Source organism: Alosa alosa, chromosome 1 (genome assembly GCF_017589495.1).
Source record: "Alosa alosa isolate M-15738 ecotype Scorff River chromosome 1, AALO_Geno_1.1, whole genome shotgun sequence".
Taxonomy (NCBI): domain Eukaryota; kingdom Metazoa; phylum Chordata; class Actinopteri; order Clupeiformes; family Clupeidae; genus Alosa; species Alosa alosa.
Window position 1 is genome coordinate 50256563 of NC_063189.1, and position 20077 is coordinate 50276639.

The window sequence follows — 20077 nt, forward strand, 5'->3', positions numbered from 1 at the left end:
GTCCTTGGTCTGAAAAAGTTTGAGAAACCGTGAACCGTATGAGATTATTTGGCTTATTTCAAGATATTCCTACCTGTTTAATCCTATTCAGATAATGCAACTAATTATGACCACCGTGCTAGTGAAGCCATGTTTCGTGGAATTCCGTTCATGGGGGGCCATACTGTTTAGTGACTGTAAACCAATTGGTCTGTAGATGAGTTGAGCAAATGGTTGCCGGTACTACATTTCTACAACCACGCGTGCAAACACACACACACGCACGCACACACCTACACGCGCAGACAATCACACGCACGCACGCACGCACACACACACACACACACACACACACACACACACATAAACACATAAACCCTGCACACTCACTAGGGGTGGAACGCTTGTCTTGGTTCGGGGCATGTCGTGTACATTGTACGGTTTTGACGGTTCATGGCCTGCTTAATGTAGCCTCATGCCCATGCGTGACCTCAGACAGTTTTTTTTCCCTTTTGTGTGAAAGCGGAGGTGTGGAGTGTTGCGGGTCACGTGTAGAAATGGCAAGTGGGAGAGATAATGAAGGCAGCCCGGAGTTGGAGGATGCACCAGCATCGCATAAGTCTGGTGTGTGGGAACATTTTGAATTTGATTTTGCCTATGATGACCGCGGAAAGAAAATGGTAGATAGAACTGCAATTGTGTGCAAGCATTTTGCAACATTAATTTTGTTAGTAGATACAGGCCCGTAGTGGCTAATCGGGAGCTTTGGGAGGGTGGGCAGGTCTGAATATCTTGAGCTTAAATTAATTGTTTCTGAAGTTCATTTGCGGCGCCTTCGCAGCACTTTATCAGCTTAGGCTGTGCGGTCGCAGCCCCTTACTTGCAGTTTCCCAAACATTAACAAAGTAGCTCTCACAAAAACTGTTTGGAAACAGTATATTTGCAATAATTAAGGGGAGTAGGAGGCTATGAGGCATATATTGGGGCAGCCGTGGCCTACTGGTTAACGAACCCTGACCAGTAGGCACGGCTGAAGTGCCCTTGAGCAAGGCACCTTAACCCCTCACTGCCTCCCGAGCGCCGCTGTTGTTGCAGGCAGCTCACTGCGCCAGGATTAGTGTGTGCTTCACGTCTGTGTGTTCACTGTGTGCTGAGTGTGTTTCACTAATTCACGGATTGAGATAAATTCAGAGATCAAATTTCCCTCATGGGATCAAAAGAGTATACTTATACTTATGAGCGACCCCTCCACTCCTGTGTGCAGGGGAGACATGTAGTAGGCTAGTCATAATGTATTTTACTGTAAGGTAATAACTCCATGGTGAAAAGTTGTAATACATTTCACGTAACTGCGTGAATCACGGAAAGCACGAAAGAAGTAGCCTCTTAAAAATGGGACCCACTGTATGGTTTTGGTTCAGTATTCTGTTTTGTTCATGCTTATAGAACAACAGTATGTTTGGATGAGAAAGAATGAAGAATACCCTGAAAGGTGCACCATGTTTAAAGTGAAGCATAACCATGGCCAGGTGATACTCTAGGCCAGACATGTCAAAGTCAAGGCCCGACCCGCGAATGAATTATCTACAGCCCCCGGGATGATATTTGATTAGTATTAGAACCGGCCCGCAGGCCGCAGCCGCTGGCTGCTGTTTTGCACGCACCAATACTCCATTTCCCACAATGCAACGGTAGCCCACGAACTCACTGCGGCGCCGCAAGTGGGGCCTCGGCTTCATTATTCATCAGTATTCAGTCAGGGCAGATGTCAACTTTCAGCTACCCCCCTCCCCAGTGTTGTGCCTGAACGCGTTCATTGAACGAAAGTTCATGAACTCGTTCATATTTTGACATATTACATATTACTGTATTACTACTGCCTGATGAACGTTACTGTGAACTCGTTCATTCTGGTGTCTGTGAACGGCACGCTCTTTCAGTTAAACTTCGTTGAATAGGGTGTCAGATTTCTACAGAGCCTTCCACGTGAAAACCCGGCTAAAAAACACCGTAAAAAGGCCTTAATATGGCAGCATGCAGGTCACCATTTGTCAAACTATGGGCCGCGGTCCGCAATGTGGACAATGGTCTGCAGAGTGAAATTATTCCCGGGTCATCGTCTGATAATTTGCTGCGCAATTGATCAAGGAGCCGCGGACAGAAAAAGAAAACAAACATTTCTGCAATTAGTAGGAAATACTTGTTTGGTGTCATCAAACATAGAGGCGTAGAATTAAGTCGTGGTATGAGCGTTTATTCAATGCATGCGTGTGCACGTTGGTAGCAAAGCTAAGCTTTGGGTGGGAGGAGGGGTTCATGGGTTCATGTAGGTGGGGTTCATGGGTTCATGTAGGTGGGCCCTATGACCCCAAAGTATGCCTTGACTGGGCCTCAGGTCAAAGAAGTTTGAGAAAGGCTGATGTAGACGACAAAGCAGCAAGGAGGCATCATATGATCATTTAAACAAGTTTTATGACAAGGTCGTGAGGATGGGAAAAATCGTACATTTCTGTGCAAACTTTGCCCGCACTTCAGTCACAGTCATTATTCATTTAATCATTAAATAAAATACATTACACGTCTTGGTTCAATAGGTTACGTGCAGTCATTTTAATATGTTTTAATAAACATTGAACCAATCCGGCCCTCGGCTTGTAGCAAATTTGTTTTTTTGGCCCTCTAATGTATTTGACTTTGACATCCCTGCTCTAGGCCTATTTTGCTTCCGCTGGCACTGATAAGGGGTAGGTAGAGTCATTCAAATATTTGGAAATCCTTGGTGAAAACATCATACTGCCCATAGAAACCAATAGAAATGTAAAGTGGGTAAACTTGAGTCTATTGTCCATTAGAAATGGACTGATATTTCTCAGGAATGCTACCACAGCTGATATCTGACTACCCATAACCTTAGCACTGGATTTTTACAAAAGGTATGCTTTTATCAGTGCAAAATACACTTTTGTGAAGGGTGCCAAGACTTTTGACCGTGTCAGTTTGACAGTGTTCGCTTCCTGCAGCATTTTGGTGATATTTTGTGTTGAATTTGGAGAAACCAATTGTTGTTTCAGTTGTGGTGAGCTATTGAAATGGTCCTAGTTTGTTTGTTTTCTCAAAAAGACTCCAAAAGTATTTTGCTTAAAAACCATCGTTTCTAAAGGGGTGAAAGACTTCTGTCAGGGACTGTAGATATATGCAGTGTATTAACATATAAACAGAATAAATATGGATATTTAGTATGAACCATATAGACAGATATGTACAGCTATGTGCAGTGTGGTAACAGTACCATTGTAGTGCAGAAACAGTAACAATATAAGAGTAGTAAGAATAAGTGTATGTGCAGGATGAATAGAATGAAGAGCAGTAGAATATGGCTATGTATAAGTGTACAGTATGTACATTTATAAATAAATAGAACACTATGGGTGGGATACAGTAGTGCAATTGTCTGTGAGGGGAGGGGGGTCTCTTGAGGGGCAAGAATGTCTGCAGAATGTTGCCACCGTAACAGGCAATTGTCCGGGGGAGAGGGGGCTGTTGATTGGCAAAAGTCCGCACAATGTCCACCTCCTTGTTGTCCCTGTCAAGTTTGCCATGGTCGTGGACACCTCAACAGGCACAGGCAAGGAGGCATCGGGCAGGGGGCATAGTTTGTTGGTTGTCACCAGGTTGCAGAGCTAGAGAAGCGGTGAGAAACCAGCAATGCGTTTTCACCACCCTCTCCAGTGCTTTCCGGTTGGAAGCAGAGCAGTTGCCATGCCATACCATACTGTGACACAGTTGACGAGGATGCTCTCGATTTGCAAACTTGACAATGGTGTTAGAGCCATGTGCTGGTTTGCAGTCATCGGTGAAGAGGGAGTAAAGGAGAGGGCTCGGTTCATTTGCAGTATGAAAAAACACTTTTTGATGGTTCAGACTTTCGGACCAGTTATAGAAGTTGAGGCCGCTAGCTACCAAATAACAGGTAATAAATGGCCTAAAATGAGCCGCAGAGGCATACGGGAAGAGTAGGAGATAACATAGCCTATTTAATTGGTGTGACAATTTGGTCTAAAAGTCAATTAGAAAAAAATGCTTGCATTAAAATACTGACATCTACAACATTTTTTGAGAGGATGAGGGAGGATAGAAAAGACAGCAGAGCAATGCTATCTGAATTCTGAAGCTAATAAAAAAATATCTGCGGCAGTAGTATATTAAGGTACGTGAAGCCATAAGAAAACCAGTGCTTTTAGGTAGGAAAACCCACCAAATTGACAACATGTCAACGTCAGACACACGACTGTAAACAAACCAGTCAAAGAGAAAAGGCAAAGGTGGTAATAAAAGTTGGCACGTCATATGGTGAAAATATGAATAAAAGTATTTTGTCTTAAGGATATTTAACATTAAATTGTTTAGTGACCTGGGATCACAGCAACCCCATCAACATCCAAATGACTCGAAAATGGTGGGAATCGTTTGTGCTTCGTTTGGCATGATTGTGGAGGCAAAATAAACATTTGTGCACCATTGTTTCTTGTGTTTTTTAAGCGTTTTTTTGCTGGCGAATGACATCACTTGCCTGTAAAAAACGCTTAACCCTTTTGTGCCCATTTTGTGCCAATGTGAACATTCCATGACCTCCTTACACACAAAACCTTATTTCTTGAGTATAATACATACCATCAATGGGATATTAATACCATTGTAATCCGAAGGATCAGTTTTATTATGACCGCCGCGCAGCGAAGCGGCGGTCATATAGGTTTAGTCAGATTTTTTTTTTTTTTTTTTCTTTTTCGCATGCCCAAATTTCCGTCAATGATTCCCGGGACACTGAAAGACCGGGGTACACGAAACTTGGTGGACATGTAACCCCACATGGATAGCATGGAACCATCGTTTTTCGTTTTGATCTGTAGCCCCCCAGACACAGTTTTCTGTGAATATCTCAAAAACCGTAGGGTTTAGGAGGACTATTTTTTTTTTTTTGTATGTTGATCTCAAGGGGCCATGTCAACCCATTCCATAACCACTCATTTCATGTATAGCGCCACCTAGTTAAACACAAAAAAAGTAAAAATGAGGTGGTGTAATTGAAGGTATCTGTGACCTAACATAGTCAAAACTGCACGAAATTGGAAGTGTAGGATCATTATGACACCATCTGTATGCACGCCAAGTTTTGTGGAATTCTGCTCATGGGGCCACACAATAAATTAATTTATGTTACTATACACCAACTGGCCTGTAGGTGGCGGAGACAGTTTTCTGTGAATATCTCGAGAACCGTGGGGCCTAGGAGGTCCACCTTGTTTTTGTATGTTGGTCTTATGGGGGCATGTCAACCCATCCCATTACCACTTATTTCATGTATAGCCACCTAGTTAAAAATTAAAAGCAAAAATTAGGTGTTTCCATCACAATATCTCTGGCTGACAAGGTCAAAACTGCACGGAATTAAAAGTGTAGGATCATTATGACACCCTCCGAATGCATGCCAAGTTTTGTGTACTTTCGGGTCAATGGGGGCCCTACAATAAAATAACTTATGTGTACATTTAGTGACGTACACCAACAAGGATTCGGGACACTGAAAGACCGGGTACACAAAACTTGGTGGGCATGTACCCCACATGGATAGCATGGAACCGTCATTTTTCGCTTTGATCTGCAGCCCCCGCTGGACTGGACCCCCGAAAGGAGGGTAGGGCAGACACAGTTCTCTGTGGGCAGACACAGTTCTCTTTTATGGTATGTTGGTCTCAAGGGCCCACATCAACCTGGCTCATAATCACTCATTTGTGATTTGCACCCCCGGTAAAAAAAAATGAAAATGCAATATTATTCTGCTTTAATCGCCCTATCTTCAGTTAAGATGTTCAGAACTGCACCAAATTTTATGTGTATGATTGACCTGGCATTCTCTGCGGGTCTGGGGTATGCCAAGTTTCTCGTAGAATTTCATCCATGGGGGTCTAAAAAATTTGGTTATGTGTACATTTAGTGACTGTACACTCATTGGCCTGTAAATGGCGGTGCACACATATAAACATGCACACACACAGGCACCCACATACTATCGGTATTAGAACGGCTGATACATAATTACAAATTCAGTAGGATCAAAAAGAAAGCCAAAATAAATATTCATCATCATCATCATGGCTGCATTTTCAGTATTGGCGATAAGTAGTCGCTTGTCCACTAGATGGCGATCGTTGCAGTGAGACGTAATTTTGTTGGAAGTTAAAAGTGGGTTGGGGAAAACAATGGACACTTCCTACAAGGACTGTAATTTACCGCAGTTTAACATCTAATAAGGACAGGACGATGTTCACATGAAGTGTAATTCCCATTTCTTCTTGAAGCCGAAATAAATCTGAAGATGTTTATCGGACATGCTTGGTTTTTACTGCAGGTACGTTAATCTTATAATATCAATAAGGACCTAGGTAATGTTACCGTTAGCGTTGGTTGAGTGATGGAGGCCCATTTGATTGATTGCATTTGTAGAAAACTATAAATGCGGTTATACCAAGCAAATTGATAGCAGCACTGTTTGTATCTTCGACTGTCATTTATTGCACGTGCTACAAAAAATCATTCTGTGCAATGGAAGATTTACCAACGTTACACCGGTCTGATACAGTTTTGCCTATACAAGCGTGAGACTGAGACGCCTGTTTATTTTGTTTTAAGTGCGTGCAGGGTGTGAGAGGGGAATCGATGTGCTTTGATTCCAGCTTGGTAGTTGTAGTCTGTGAAATTAAAAAGCACGTGTGTGTGAAGTATCCAAACAATGACACCTTCATTTCATTATGGCTGCTTTTAGCAACACACCTTAAGATACTGTGTAGTGGGTCCCATTTAGAAGTGGCTACTTCATTCGCGCTTTCCTTGACTCATGGAGCTGCGTGAATGTTATTACAACTTTTCGCCACGATATGGCAGTTTAAGTCCGCTTGATACTGTAAGTCGTAAGCCATTGGTTTCCTAAGGAGATTTTATTTGTGTCGCCAGCATAGCCTATTGACAATTTATGTTGTAAATAGGCCTACCTTATAATCCCACCTGTAGCTTAGGGAAGCTAACAGCTTTCTATTAGGATCTAGTTTGTTAGTTACAGTTTTGTCATAACTCCCTAATGCATTTTTGCATTTAGAATAGCCAGAGCGTGTATATCTCAATCTGAAAATTTAACAATATCGGGTGCCTATGGACTAGGCTGGGTGAACCCAGCCTGATCTGCCCGCTATTTATTTTTTGATTTCTTAAAAGATTGAGCTTTGTCTGATGAAAGCCAGACTAGCCATGGACCTCAGTTACACAATGCAAGGGAACATGAATCAGCCTATATTTGCACGAACAATAACGGACAAAAGCTTTTCAACTTTGGCCTCAACCTGTGTAACAACATGTACTATCAGGTACTATCATTGTACTTGCATTATGTATTTGTGGGTACCTACATATAGTTGTTACATTGTAATACTGAGTGCTTTTACAAAACTTTGCCAATTTGCCTAAATTGTCATCAGAGGCAAAGAGCTGACCTGAGACCTGCTGGATGGGGTAAATCTGGTCATGATAGATTTGATATACAAAGCATCTTAGCTCCAGTCAAGGCCTCATTGTCTTCAGTGTACATGTAACAGCTGTGCTGCTACAACCTTGTAACTCTTTGATACAGTGGAATAAACCTATTAAGTGTACCAGTTAATTACTTACATGTACATATGCGTGTATGTTATGTCTTCGATGTCTTGGAACAGGTCTACTAATTCACTACATAGTACATATATCAACTGTGTTGGTACACACTTATTGCTCTTTGATACAGTGGCATAAACCCATTAAAATGAAGTGTACCAGTTAAGTACTTACAATTACATATTACATGTATGTTGTATCATTGGTGTCTTGGAACATGTCTGCCATTACCTTACATACTGTAGTACATGTATCAACTGTGTTGGTACACATTTATTACTCTTTTGATACAGTGGAATAAACCCATTAAAATAAAGTGTACCAGTTAAGTACTTACATCTACATATATACATCCTGTCAATGATGTTATGCATCCTGTAATTGATCTGTTGAAACGCGGTCTGCTGTTACACCACACAGTACATGTGAATTAGTAGACCTGTTCCAAGACAAGACCTGTTCCAGTTTATTCCACTGTATCAAAGAGTAACAAGGTTGTAGCAGCACAGCTGTTACATGTACACTGAAGACAATGAGGCCTTGACTGGAGCTAAGCATGCTTTGTATATCAAATCTATCATGACCCGATTTACCCCATCCAGCAGGTCTCAGGTCAGCTCTTTGCCTCTGATGAAAATTTAGGCAAATTGGCAAAGTTTTGTAAAAGCACTCAGTATTACAATGTAACAACTATATGTAGGTACCCACAAATACATAATGCAAGTACAATGATAGTACCTGATAGTACATGTTGTTACACAGGTTGTACCACTGTACCTAATTAGGTAGGTACACTGTAACAGTGACACATTAAAATAAAGTGTTACCCTAAAATCTTATGTAGAAGAAGAAACATTCACAAAAAATCCATCCATCCAAAAATGACCTTTGTTTTTGATAGCTGTTGAAAACGGCATGGAACTGACAGATGTTTTTGTTTATAAATACATAAAAAATAAATAAATAACATTATGCTGATACCTTTTGCTTTTCCCAAATACAATGTAGCCTACAGGTGTAAGTGACCTTTCATCAATCCAGTTGCAATGGATGAACTGTGATGAACTGCCCTACTTGTGATTGTTTAGAGATTTTAAAGGTTTTATAACAATGCTACATCTTCTTTGGCTATTCTACAATCTATTCACCTTTTCGGCACCAGTAGGCTACTTTCTGTGCAGCCAAGACACACACACACTCAGGCATGCCAAACAAGCATACACAAAAGTTTCAAGAGTGGGGGATGGAGTAAAATATGGAGACAAATTGAAGTGTGATTTATTTTCGCGGAATGTGATGTACAGGACTGAGCGGCGGTCATATTTTGTACCGCTATGCGGTACATCTAGTTAAAATACATATGGTAATGTTGATATAGTAATGAACAGTCTTTGAAAATCCTCTCCAAATGTATACCGAAATTCATTAACATTTTTATTTAATTCACATAAAAAATGAATTTTCATCTTATTTCTCTACAAGATAGAGAAAAATATAGAGTGTATGATGTTCACAAGTTGTGGGCTATTTAACAAAAAAGACTGAATTGGAATATCATTAACCTTTCAAAAGTTTTGAAAAATTTGTTATCAGTGTAAAAAAATGCAGGAAACGGGATTTAAAATGTTGACAGAATTCACATTCTCTTTCTCACCAACAACATAAAAGTATGCATAAAAACTAATAATGAAGTCAGACACAATGGTTTAGATTGATTTGGTCTATAAGAATAAACCATTTATTTGTATAAGCAAATGCTACAGTCAATAAGAATGATATAAAAAAAAAAAAACATACCTTCCCGTAATAGAGGAAGTAAGTATATTGTGTATTTATTGAAGATAATTTCGGAATAGAAACATAAAATACATTGGATTCAACAGATACAACTTCCTTATATAAATCAGTATAATATGAAAATGATATACATATATAAAATGTATTATTATTTATGAAAAGCTAGGAATACAATCAACTTCAACATCACTCAAAAATCAATGTGTTCTAAACATTTGAAAGTGGATTACATAGAACAAGCCTGTTGAGAATAAACACATACACACATATACACACAAACTCACACCCCCACACAGGAGGATAGGGAAAGGTGGGGTGGGGAACCTGAAGGTTGAACACAGAAGACCTACGACTCATTACGAAACGCATCCCCTTCGGCAGAATGCCAAATCGGACGAAACTGCACGAAATTGGAAGTGTAGGATCATTATGACACCCTCTGAATGCACGCCAAGTTTTGTGGAATTCATGGGGGGGCCACACAATAAATTAATTTATGTTACTATACACCAACTGGCCTGTAGGTGGCCGGAGACAGTTTTCTGTGAATATCTCGAGAACCGTAGGGCCTAGGAGGTCCACTTTTTTTTGTATGTTGGTCTTAAGGGGGCATGTCAATCCATCCCATTACCACTTATTTCATGTATTGCGCCACCTAGTTAAAAATAAAAAGCAAAAAATTAGGTGTTTTCATCGCAATATCTCTGGCTGACATGGTCAAAACTGCACGAAATTGAAAGTGTAGGATCATTATGACACCCTCCTAATGCATGCCAAGTTTTGTGGACTTTTCGCTCATGGGGGCTTTACAATAAAATAATTCATGTGTACATTTAGTGACCGTGACACCAACAAGGATTCCGGGACACTGAAAGACCGGGTACATGAAACTTGGTGGGCATGTAACCCCACATGGATAGCATGGAACCATCACTTTTCGCTTTTTGATCTGTAGCCCCTGCTGGACCCCCCCCCGAAAGGAGGGTAGGGCAGACACAGTTTTCTGTGAATATCTTGAGAACCGTAGGGCCTAGGATGACCTTTTTTTTTTCAGATGTTTGCCTCCAGGGTCATGTTAACCCATTCCATGTGCACACATGTGCATAAACAGATACACATGCACACACATACATTCACAGTAATCATAATGTGATGACACATACTCACACAGTAGACATATGTACGCGCATGCATGCACATGCACAAACACACATACGCAGGCAAACACACAAGCACGCGACACACACACACACACACCCACACACATAAACATAAACATGTACACGACACATGCACACAATTCAAGAATTTCTCAGAATTATGAACAGGCAAGATGGGGGTGGGGTTGTATAAAATGAATTTTACATGTGAAATCTATGAATTAATCATGTTTTGGTACTTGTTGTCTAGCAGATACCAGTGAGAATTGAGTGTGGATAATGCAATTTAGTGAGACAGTTAGAATCATATAGGCCTTTCAGCGTGATTTATTTTTGTGGAAAAAATGTGCTGGACTAGGCGGCGGTCATATTTTGTACCACTCTGTACATCTAGTTTTTTTTATAACAAAGCCAAAATTTTTTCTTTGGCCCTGCTCTACAGGAATATGTAATTGATGAAAAGACGACAGAGTAGTAATTGGAGCAGCTGAAGGTGAGGCTGAAATTTCGACGGAAATGCCTGCCAGCTGTTGTGATAGATTTTTTCCAAAGGCTTTCTGGCTGTAGCTACCAAACCTAGGTTCAACACCAGATTCTGCATTGCCAAACTTGAAATAATAAGAAACTACTGACAACGACAATGTCAATGGAGAAAAAGTGTACACAATATGTATTTATAATTTGGTCAACGCTCCCTGATCCCTGCAGTGACTTGGTTCCCCAGTAGCAATGGATATTAGGGAGGAAAGTGAAGCCCCATGTCATTGATCAATCCCAGAAAACTGTGATGCTCTTCTGGGGTCTCTTCGTCCCATGCCCCTGCACTGCACTGCATACGACGGCCTACTAAGCACAACCTCCCACCCGTTCCGGTTGGTAAAATCACATATGCCTGGGACAACAACCATTTTTTCGAGTCATTTGGGTGTTAATGGGGTGCTGAGAGAGGTCACTCGCCAGCAAATAACGCTTAATAACACAAAAAACAATGAATCACAGAATTTTGCGACTTTGCTGTAACTCCATATTGGTAATGGAGTTACACATTTTAAAGGAGAATTTCAGTGTGATATTGACCTAAAGTGTGTTGAAACATGATACCGAGTGTGAACTTTTGTCTCATAGCTTATCTCGGCCTGTCCCCTGCACTCCGAAATCTGGCGCTAGTTAGCCGATGCTACCGACAGGTTTTTAAAGGGGGTGCCTCGGGCATCGGCCTAGCCATGCAAATAAATCACTGTTTTACACCATTTATGAGGCTCAAAGTAGCTCCACACTTCATTGGTAGACTTCTGAGGCAGGGTTCTATATTAACACCCGCCAACCCGCCAAATGCGGGTTAAAATTCATTTTGGCGGGTGTTAATAAAAACGTACTAGCCAGTTTGCCCGTTGACGCGTGAGGCATTACGTGCATGATGCATAAGGCTCTGTTCTCGGTCATATATGCCCTGGCAGTACTTCCTACATTTGCCATGACCACTGTGCAATAATGCTACGTGATTATGTTTCATACGCCTATTAGCTGCGCGCAGTTTGCAGTTAAACCAGCGCGAGAGACTGAAACGAATGGAGCCTCTACCAGAAAACTAAAGGAATTAGAAGAACGAACGGAGCCAGAACAGGGAGTATAGACTGAAAGAGGAGAGAGTTAACCAGTAAGGTAGGCTTAAGTAAAAAGTACATAACACAAATACATAAAACGTTACGAAATATTAATGCATTGTGTTTACCTATTTCCTTTGTGGGAGGCTGATGTAGCGGAGGCCACAAAACCTGAAGCAGCTAGATCGTTTATTTTTTTGTCTATGGAGTTAGCTGAAGATGGAGAAGAACATGAGGAGCTTGTATAGGCGAAAATTAACAGTGTGAAAAAAGTTGCCTGATCAGTAATCACCACCACCACCACCACCACCACCACCATACGCATCACGCACTGTGCGTAGAGACCGAGGGACCAACATTTAGCCAATAAATAGTAGCTGTACTGCAAACTGTTTTTCACTCTCTTGTTTGAACAACAACAGCATGTTACATAAAGATTATACTTTTCGGGTCCTCTCTATAAAGATCCAACTTGAACGTAGGCCCTATACTGCATTTAATTGAGAACGCGTCTGAGCACACACAATAGGGAGAGAAAACGAGTGGCAGGTTCCAGCTGGCTTGTTGATGATAATGGATATCTCCTTTTTATTAAGTTAAGATTAAACTAAATGCGGCGGTGGTTGGGACAGACTTATGGGGGCGAGAAGAGGAATGGCTGGTGATCAAAAAAGTTCATTTAGAACCCTGTTCCGAGGGCCCTGACATTTAAAACAAGACAGGTACGAATGAACAGGTATGATAAGGGATCAGATTCCAAAAATAATTCTGTGGAAATGCATGGATTCCAGTTGCTGCTACTGGAAGCAACTGGAATCCATGCATTTCCCCGGAATTATTTTTGGAATCTGATCCCTCATCATACCTGTTCGCTCGCACTGGCCACGAATTTTATCGCGGACTAAATTCAAGATGGTGGCTTAACGATAAACTTCCTGAAGGTACTGTCTGTATAAATCGTCTTGTAAATAAACTACCAGTGCTTTTTCAAAGTTCTCAATGTCTCGTTTTAAATGTCAGGGCCCTCGGAAGTCTACCAATGAAGCGTGGAGCTACTTTTAGCCTCATAAATGGTGTAAAACAGTGATTTATTTGCATGGCTAGGCCGATGCCCGAGACACCCCCTTTGAAAACCTGTTGGTAGCATCGGCTAACTAGCGCCAGATTTCGGAGTGCAAGGGACAAGCCGAGATGAGCAATGAGACAAAAGTTCACACTCAGTATCATGTTTCAACACACTTTAGGTCAATATCACACCAAAAATCTACTTTAATCTGAGAATATTTCCTATACTTGCATGAACTTTAATGAAATCTACTAAATCAAGTGTCCTACCATGGCACTTTCTTTTGGAAATTATTTTCTCTTTTGAGCTTAATGCCATTGAGGGAGGGGGAAAAAACAGTATTTTATGGTAACGGATTTACCGTAACGTAGTTACAGAACAGCACATGTCTTCTAAACCCCCTTTAGATATATGTTTTCTTCATTTTCATGTCAAAACCATATCAAGGGAAATGTGTGCAACATAAAACAAGAATAGAATGAGAAAAAAGTTGGCAATGTCTTTCATAATTACTTTAAGATAAATGAGCTTTTCAAGAGCATAAATCTATACTGCCTGACACTCCACTTGTAATTATCTTCAGAATGCTGTAAGCTTTGATCTAGGGCACATAGAAACAAACTTTACCAATCATCTAAAGTTTACAAAACAGGTTACTCATACCAGATGTGTTTTGTAGAGGTGTTTAAAGTTTTATTTTTTACCCTAGATGTTAACATGCACGTGATCTTGCCCATAAGTTCAGAGAAAGCAAGAATTAAATGAGGGAGTTATGCACATGCTCACATCCAACCTGTGCTGTTAATTTCAAATGAGTATGCCATCTCTGTCTTTGTCAACAGCTGATATGGTGTGGTTGGTATGGTTTTCTAGGTGACAGAGGAGATTATGGCAGTCATTAAAGAGGATGACCAACGTTTAAGTCGCCTGCAGGAAACTACATCTAGCCTCAGCCAGCTGAGCACCCAGACAGTTTTCTCCATGTTGGACCACCTGACCTTGTGGGGCCGCCATATGATGCAAAGCTTGAGAAGAAACAAGCCCCCTGTCCAAACTAACCGTAAGCAGCCCACACCAGCTTTCTTTGCAACTGACATGTTTCGCAACTCTAACATATTCAAGTACATTATTTATCTGGCATTTAGCACATACTGTATTTACATGACCTATTTAACACAGATGTACCTAGATGTTCAGGTAGTTAAATTATCAGCCTATCTGTCTCTTTTATTTATGTTTCTTTCTCAGGAAGATCAGTATTGATGCCAGGGCTGTGCAATTGATGAAATTTAAATGTCCTTAATTTCCAAACATTATGTTTACAAATGGTGTTTCGGAAATAGATACAATTTAAACTCAGGTATATGTACAGCACACTGATCCACGCTCCCCCTTTTTGCCCCGTACTCTCTCTAAAATGAGACATGCCCCTCCCCTCTGTGCACATTAGGCTACAAGCATTTTTGGTTGTATGCTCATACAATCTAGCCTGGTTAAATCCAAACTCATTCACTTCGTGAATGGAGTCTGGACACATACAATTGACCGATCCCAAGCCCCGCCCCCTTTTACTAAGTCACAATGAGGACTTCGGAGGACAACCTCGGTCAATTTTGAATTTTCAAGTGTCGATTCTGTATGACAATACGCCGGTTATGCGAATGCTATAATGCTTCTTTTGCGTAGCGTAAGTATTTAAATAACTAAAGAGCTCAGAAAGGTTCAAATATATGCCTGGGGTAGGCTACTTGTAGAAGTGACATCCGATATCCTGACCGTGTGAAACGTTAACACAAAATGTTCCCTTTATTTGTGTGCATAATTACACACAAAAACATAACTAAACCTGGTTTCCACTGTTGAAACGACAATTGACAACATTAAGCCTACGCAAAAAAAATACACTTTACCTACCTTGCAGTAACTCGCACACTCGAGATACCCTGGAAATCCAGAGTTCTCGCGAGAGCACAATTTGAATTGTGCCCGCAAGATACTCTGGCCACGAGCAATGATCCAAATTTCTTCTATCTCTCGAGCGAGAGGGACCTATCAAATCGGTGTAGGCGGGACAAAGGCGAGCTACACTGATGACTGACACTGATGAATTGTTGTGATTGATCGTAGCGTTATCCAACTGCGTGCAGTGAGAGTTTCAAATGCATGCTTGGTGCCGCCCCTCGAATTGGGCCATTTTCATTACTTGTTTCATTACCAGGCTACACTCGAGACGCACTAAAGGCTACACCTTCAATCACGTATCGCCTTACACACAACAAGAATGCTTTCAGCTTTTAGGCACAGGCCTTGCCATGTGGGATAGAAGACTGTAACGATAATTTTTCCACAAACGCAAATAGCCTAGGCTACTACTGCGATGCATTTTCTTGATGGCTGGACGATAGCCTAATGCCTTCTAAAGATCAATTCATGTGCCGAAAAAACTATGGCTTGCTGTATAGGCTATGCAGTCTCGAAATCACCAATATTAGGCCTGCTACATTGCCCACATTTAAATTAAGTATAACAGTAACCAGCGGACACTGATGAAGTGCAAGACAAATCACGTAGCAGCAGTGCATTTGATATTGTCTGCCTGCCATGCAGATATGTTGTGCGTGGTTTAATCTCGGGATAGATCTAGTGGTTTCTTTTCAATACACTTGTATATTTTAATTTGAACTCTTTCTAACAACATACTCTAAAGCAGCCATTCAAAATAATAAGTATAGGCCTACCGAAGCGAGGCTATCTCTCCACCTCCCCAACATGAGACAACTCGAGCTGCTTAACAGGCTAGCCACGTTACGATCTTGGATCTGTGCAGCACTTGGTTCCGTCTTCAGTTAATCCTCAAAATATGGTTAGATTTTGTTATTTTATTATGGACACGTCAACACAAAATGTTCACGCAGACCTGTTTATTGAATCAGTCACATCTGCAGCAAATAAGGTAAACTACCTGCTCGTGATAACGTGCTAATTGTTATCCCCAGTTAACATGCATCCCAGATCCATAACACCAGATTGAATTGCCCTCGATTTGTGCTGTTCCACCCCGTTAAAAAAAAGCGGACATTGCATGTGTCTTCCACTGCATACTGAAGGCCTTTCTGGCCTCTGCTTTTTGAAGCAATATTACACGACCAGAAATTATCCAGCACATACTGTTACACTAGGCTAAATGGTGCTGCATCCTCATGTTGAACAAGGATACAAGGAAGTTTATTGTTACATGCATATAGTTACTGGAAGTAAGAAATGCAGTGAAATTATGCCTGGTGTCAGCCTATTTGTGCATTTATGGGGTGTAAAAAGTGCAGTAGAAGGGGTTTAGTAGATTAAGTGGCAAGGGCTGCATAAGAAAGGTGGGATTGGGGGGGGGCACCAACAAGGAGCACGGATCACGCTTTCCCTCACACTTTCCTGCAAACTTGTCCGACTTAGCAACAGTAACTATGGGACTGACAATGGGAGGTGGGGCTTGGGATCGGTCAATTGGGAAATCTTTCCGACACTAGCATGGTGACGGGCATAGACATACCGTTAATTTGAAATCATTGGTCCAGCCCAACCAATCACATTGATCTGGGATTCCTAGCGTTACTTACTGTACTTCGCCTAAACTTTACAAACTGACAATAGACAGCGTTGGCAGTCAGGAAACAATGTATGTGGGCCTACCTTCGCTGTAAATAAATGTACACATTCTTCCATTTTTGGTGTTTGCAGGCATTTACCACAGCCACTTTCGCGTCATCCCCTCTCATCGCTGATTGGGCAGGTTATCTGCCTGATAGAAATATTAGTGAATTATGGTGTTCCAAACTAGTATCTCCCTGAAAGTAGATCTAAGGCCATTGCCAGGCTACATACAATCGGTTGTGTGCGCACTCTGGTCACAATATGATATGGGGTCACACCATATGATATGGGGTCACAATATTATGAGGTTTCATGCACTTAGCTGAGTCTTGTGGCTACATGCTAGCACCAAAATATGCTCACTGCAACATGGTAACATAGATTTAAAGTTAATATTGACAAAAAAATAATTTACTTATGACATTTTCCTGTAAAATGGGTCACACCAAAAGACAGTGAAAAGGGACACTAAAGTAGGAGTGCTGGAAATACTTCATTTATTGAAATAAATATAAGAGATAACTTACCTGTTAAACTTTCAATGTAAGCACACCTTGCAGTTCCTCAAAAATGAATTCTAGTCATTTCTGAGGTATGGTGTTCATGAGTTTCTCTGGAGACTTTGTAAAGATTATACACATTAAAATTCTTTAGCGGTATAACTTGGAGATATATGTTGGGGTGTATTTGCAGTAGTTTCACAATTGTACCTGTTATACATGTTTTTGTATGTTTGTATGCTATTTATTAGGCCCAGAAAACAACGAAGACTATGAGAAAGTGTCGCACTTCCTTACTGACATTCCACAGGATCTTTTGGCTAAAGCCTGCTTCCGTTCCAAAGCATACACACGTGCAGTAATGCACTTTGAGTCCTTCATAGTGCAAAACAAACAGAACATCCAGGACCATCTTACATTTCTCCAGGTTGGTGTGGATTCTGTTATCTACCCAGTAGAGGAGAGGGGCTTTAACCCAGTATAGCCTAATGAAAATGATCACTTTCTCCCTTTCTAAAGTCTGTGACCATTGCATGGAACCAGTAAGTGTATTGCATAAAACCAGTAAGTGTATGACTTTTCCACAGACCCTGTATGCAGCCATGCATGAGCCAGATGGGGTACGAGGTGTGAATGCTTTGCGGAGGGATGAGCCCTCTTTAAGAGAGCAGATCCTAGAACATGAGAGTATAGGATTGCTCCGTGAGTCCACTGCTTGCTATGACCGGGCTATTCAACTGGAATCGGACCAGGTAGGTGCCACCACTGATACAGATTACAGTGTTTCCCAGAGAATTGAATTTCATTTGTGGTGTTTGGTTTGCAGAATTAACTTGAATGCGACAGCTTTAAACAAAATATAGCTGCAAGCAGCAATGTGGGGGCCAAGCAGTGCGCTATAGAAGGAGTGGCGTTGCCATGGCATGAGCAAGCACTCACAGCAAGTTTGATTGCAATTGGATGAAGAATGGCTGAGAAATAAGCTAATTTACTTTGTTATAGTGCTCCTAGAGGTGGAAATTACACCAATGTCCTTGTGCGTTCTCGCAATCAGCTACCATGTCCCTGGACTTCATACACCAAAGAGTTGCTGAGATGTGAGCTCAATTTGTCTATTACAGCACCCCTAGAGGCCAAATGAGACCACTTTCCTTGCATGTCCTCACAATCAGCTACTTTGTCTCTGTATTAAGTTTGGACTTCATACATCAAAGCGTACAAGATACAAGCTCACTTCCTGTATTGCAGCGCCCCCTGTAGAGGCCAAATAATGCCAATTTCCTAGTGCGTCCCCACAATCAGGTACCAAGTCTATACCAAGTTTGGACTTCCTACATCAAAGCTTGCTGAGATACGAGTTCACTTCCTGTTTTGCAGCGCCCCCTATAGAGGCCAAATGATGCCAATTTCCTAGTGCGTCATCACAATATAGTAACAGGTCCTTATACCAAGTTTGGACTTTGTACATCAAAGCGTTGCTGAGATACACGCTCACTTCCTGTATTGCAGCGCCCCCTATAGAGGCCAAATGATGTCAATTTCCTAGTTCGTCCTCACAATCAGATACCAAGTCCCTGTACCAAGTTTGGACTTCATACATTAAAGCGTAGCCGAGATGTTAGCCCACTTCCTGTTAGGCGGCATCATAGCCATGTGTGATTGGCTGTCACGGGCAAATAAACTTGAAATGAAAAAAATTTGACATATCGTTTGTGCGGCTCGGTCAGAAGATCATCTCCGCCAAGTTCCTTGAAAATCGGATGAAATTTGTTTAGAAGTCCGTAAATGAGCGTGAGTGGTCAGTGGAGTGTCCCGAAACTTTCTGCCAAATTTCAGTACTTTTTAGTCAAAGTCAAAGTCTGCTTTATTGTCAATTTCTTCACATGTCAAGACATACAAAGAGATCGAAATTGCGTTTCCTACTATCCCACGGTGGAGACGAGACATATTTTACCAATTAAATAAAAAGTAAAAATAAGAAGGCACATACAATGAAGAAATAAGAGCAGCAAAATTTGGTAGAAATTGTGCATACAGTAGACAGTCAATATAATAGTGCAAAAGTCAGGCCAATAAATGGCTGAGGTAGTTTTGTTTGACCTAAGTATGCAAGTGGCATAGTGGTGCAAGTTATGTAAGAGCAGCAGAAGTGTGTTCAGAAGTGTTCAGGACAACAGGACAACAAGTTGCAAGTGTGCAAGTGTACAAGTGGAGTAGTAGTGCAAGTGGAGTAGTGCAAGGCAGCCATTTTGGGTCTAAAAGTCCAGGATGTTATGTAGCTGAGGGGGGAGAGGCGGGAGAGAGTTCAGGATCCTAACAGCCTGGTGTATGAAGCTGGTGGTGCGGGAGCGCAGGCTTCTGTACCTCTTCCCAGAGGGCAGTAGATCAAACAAATTGTGAGCGGGGTGACTTGCATCACTCACAATTTTGGTCGCTATGGGGTGAGGTGGGAGGTGTAAATGTCCTTCAGGGGAGGGGAGAGAAGCACCAATAATCCTTCCAGCTGTGTTCACTATGCTGCAGGGCTTTCCTGTTGTATTCAGTGCAGCTTCCGCCCCACACAGCGATACAGCTGGAGAGGATGCTCTCAATGGTGCCTCAGTAGAATGTGGTCATGATGGCTGG

At 41.5% G+C, this 20077-nt stretch overlaps 1 protein-coding gene across 3 annotated transcripts in view; it reads left to right on the plus strand.

Moving 5' to 3' along the window:
- Positions 1 to 20077, plus strand: part of atr (ATR serine/threonine kinase) — a 128360-nt gene that overhangs the window by 46211 nt on the left and 62072 nt on the right. For all 3 annotated transcript variants that reach the window (XR_007193741.1, XM_048246206.1, XM_048246214.1), the window contains exons 27-29: positions 14181 to 14367; positions 17704 to 17879; positions 18040 to 18204. Coding sequence is in view for 2 of the 3 variants with exons in the window: in XM_048246206.1 (XP_048102163.1) it covers positions 14181 to 14367; positions 17704 to 17879; positions 18040 to 18204 (528 nt within the window). In the remaining variant the exon portion in view is untranslated. The remainder of the gene's footprint in view (positions 1 to 14180; positions 14368 to 17703; positions 17880 to 18039; positions 18205 to 20077) is intronic.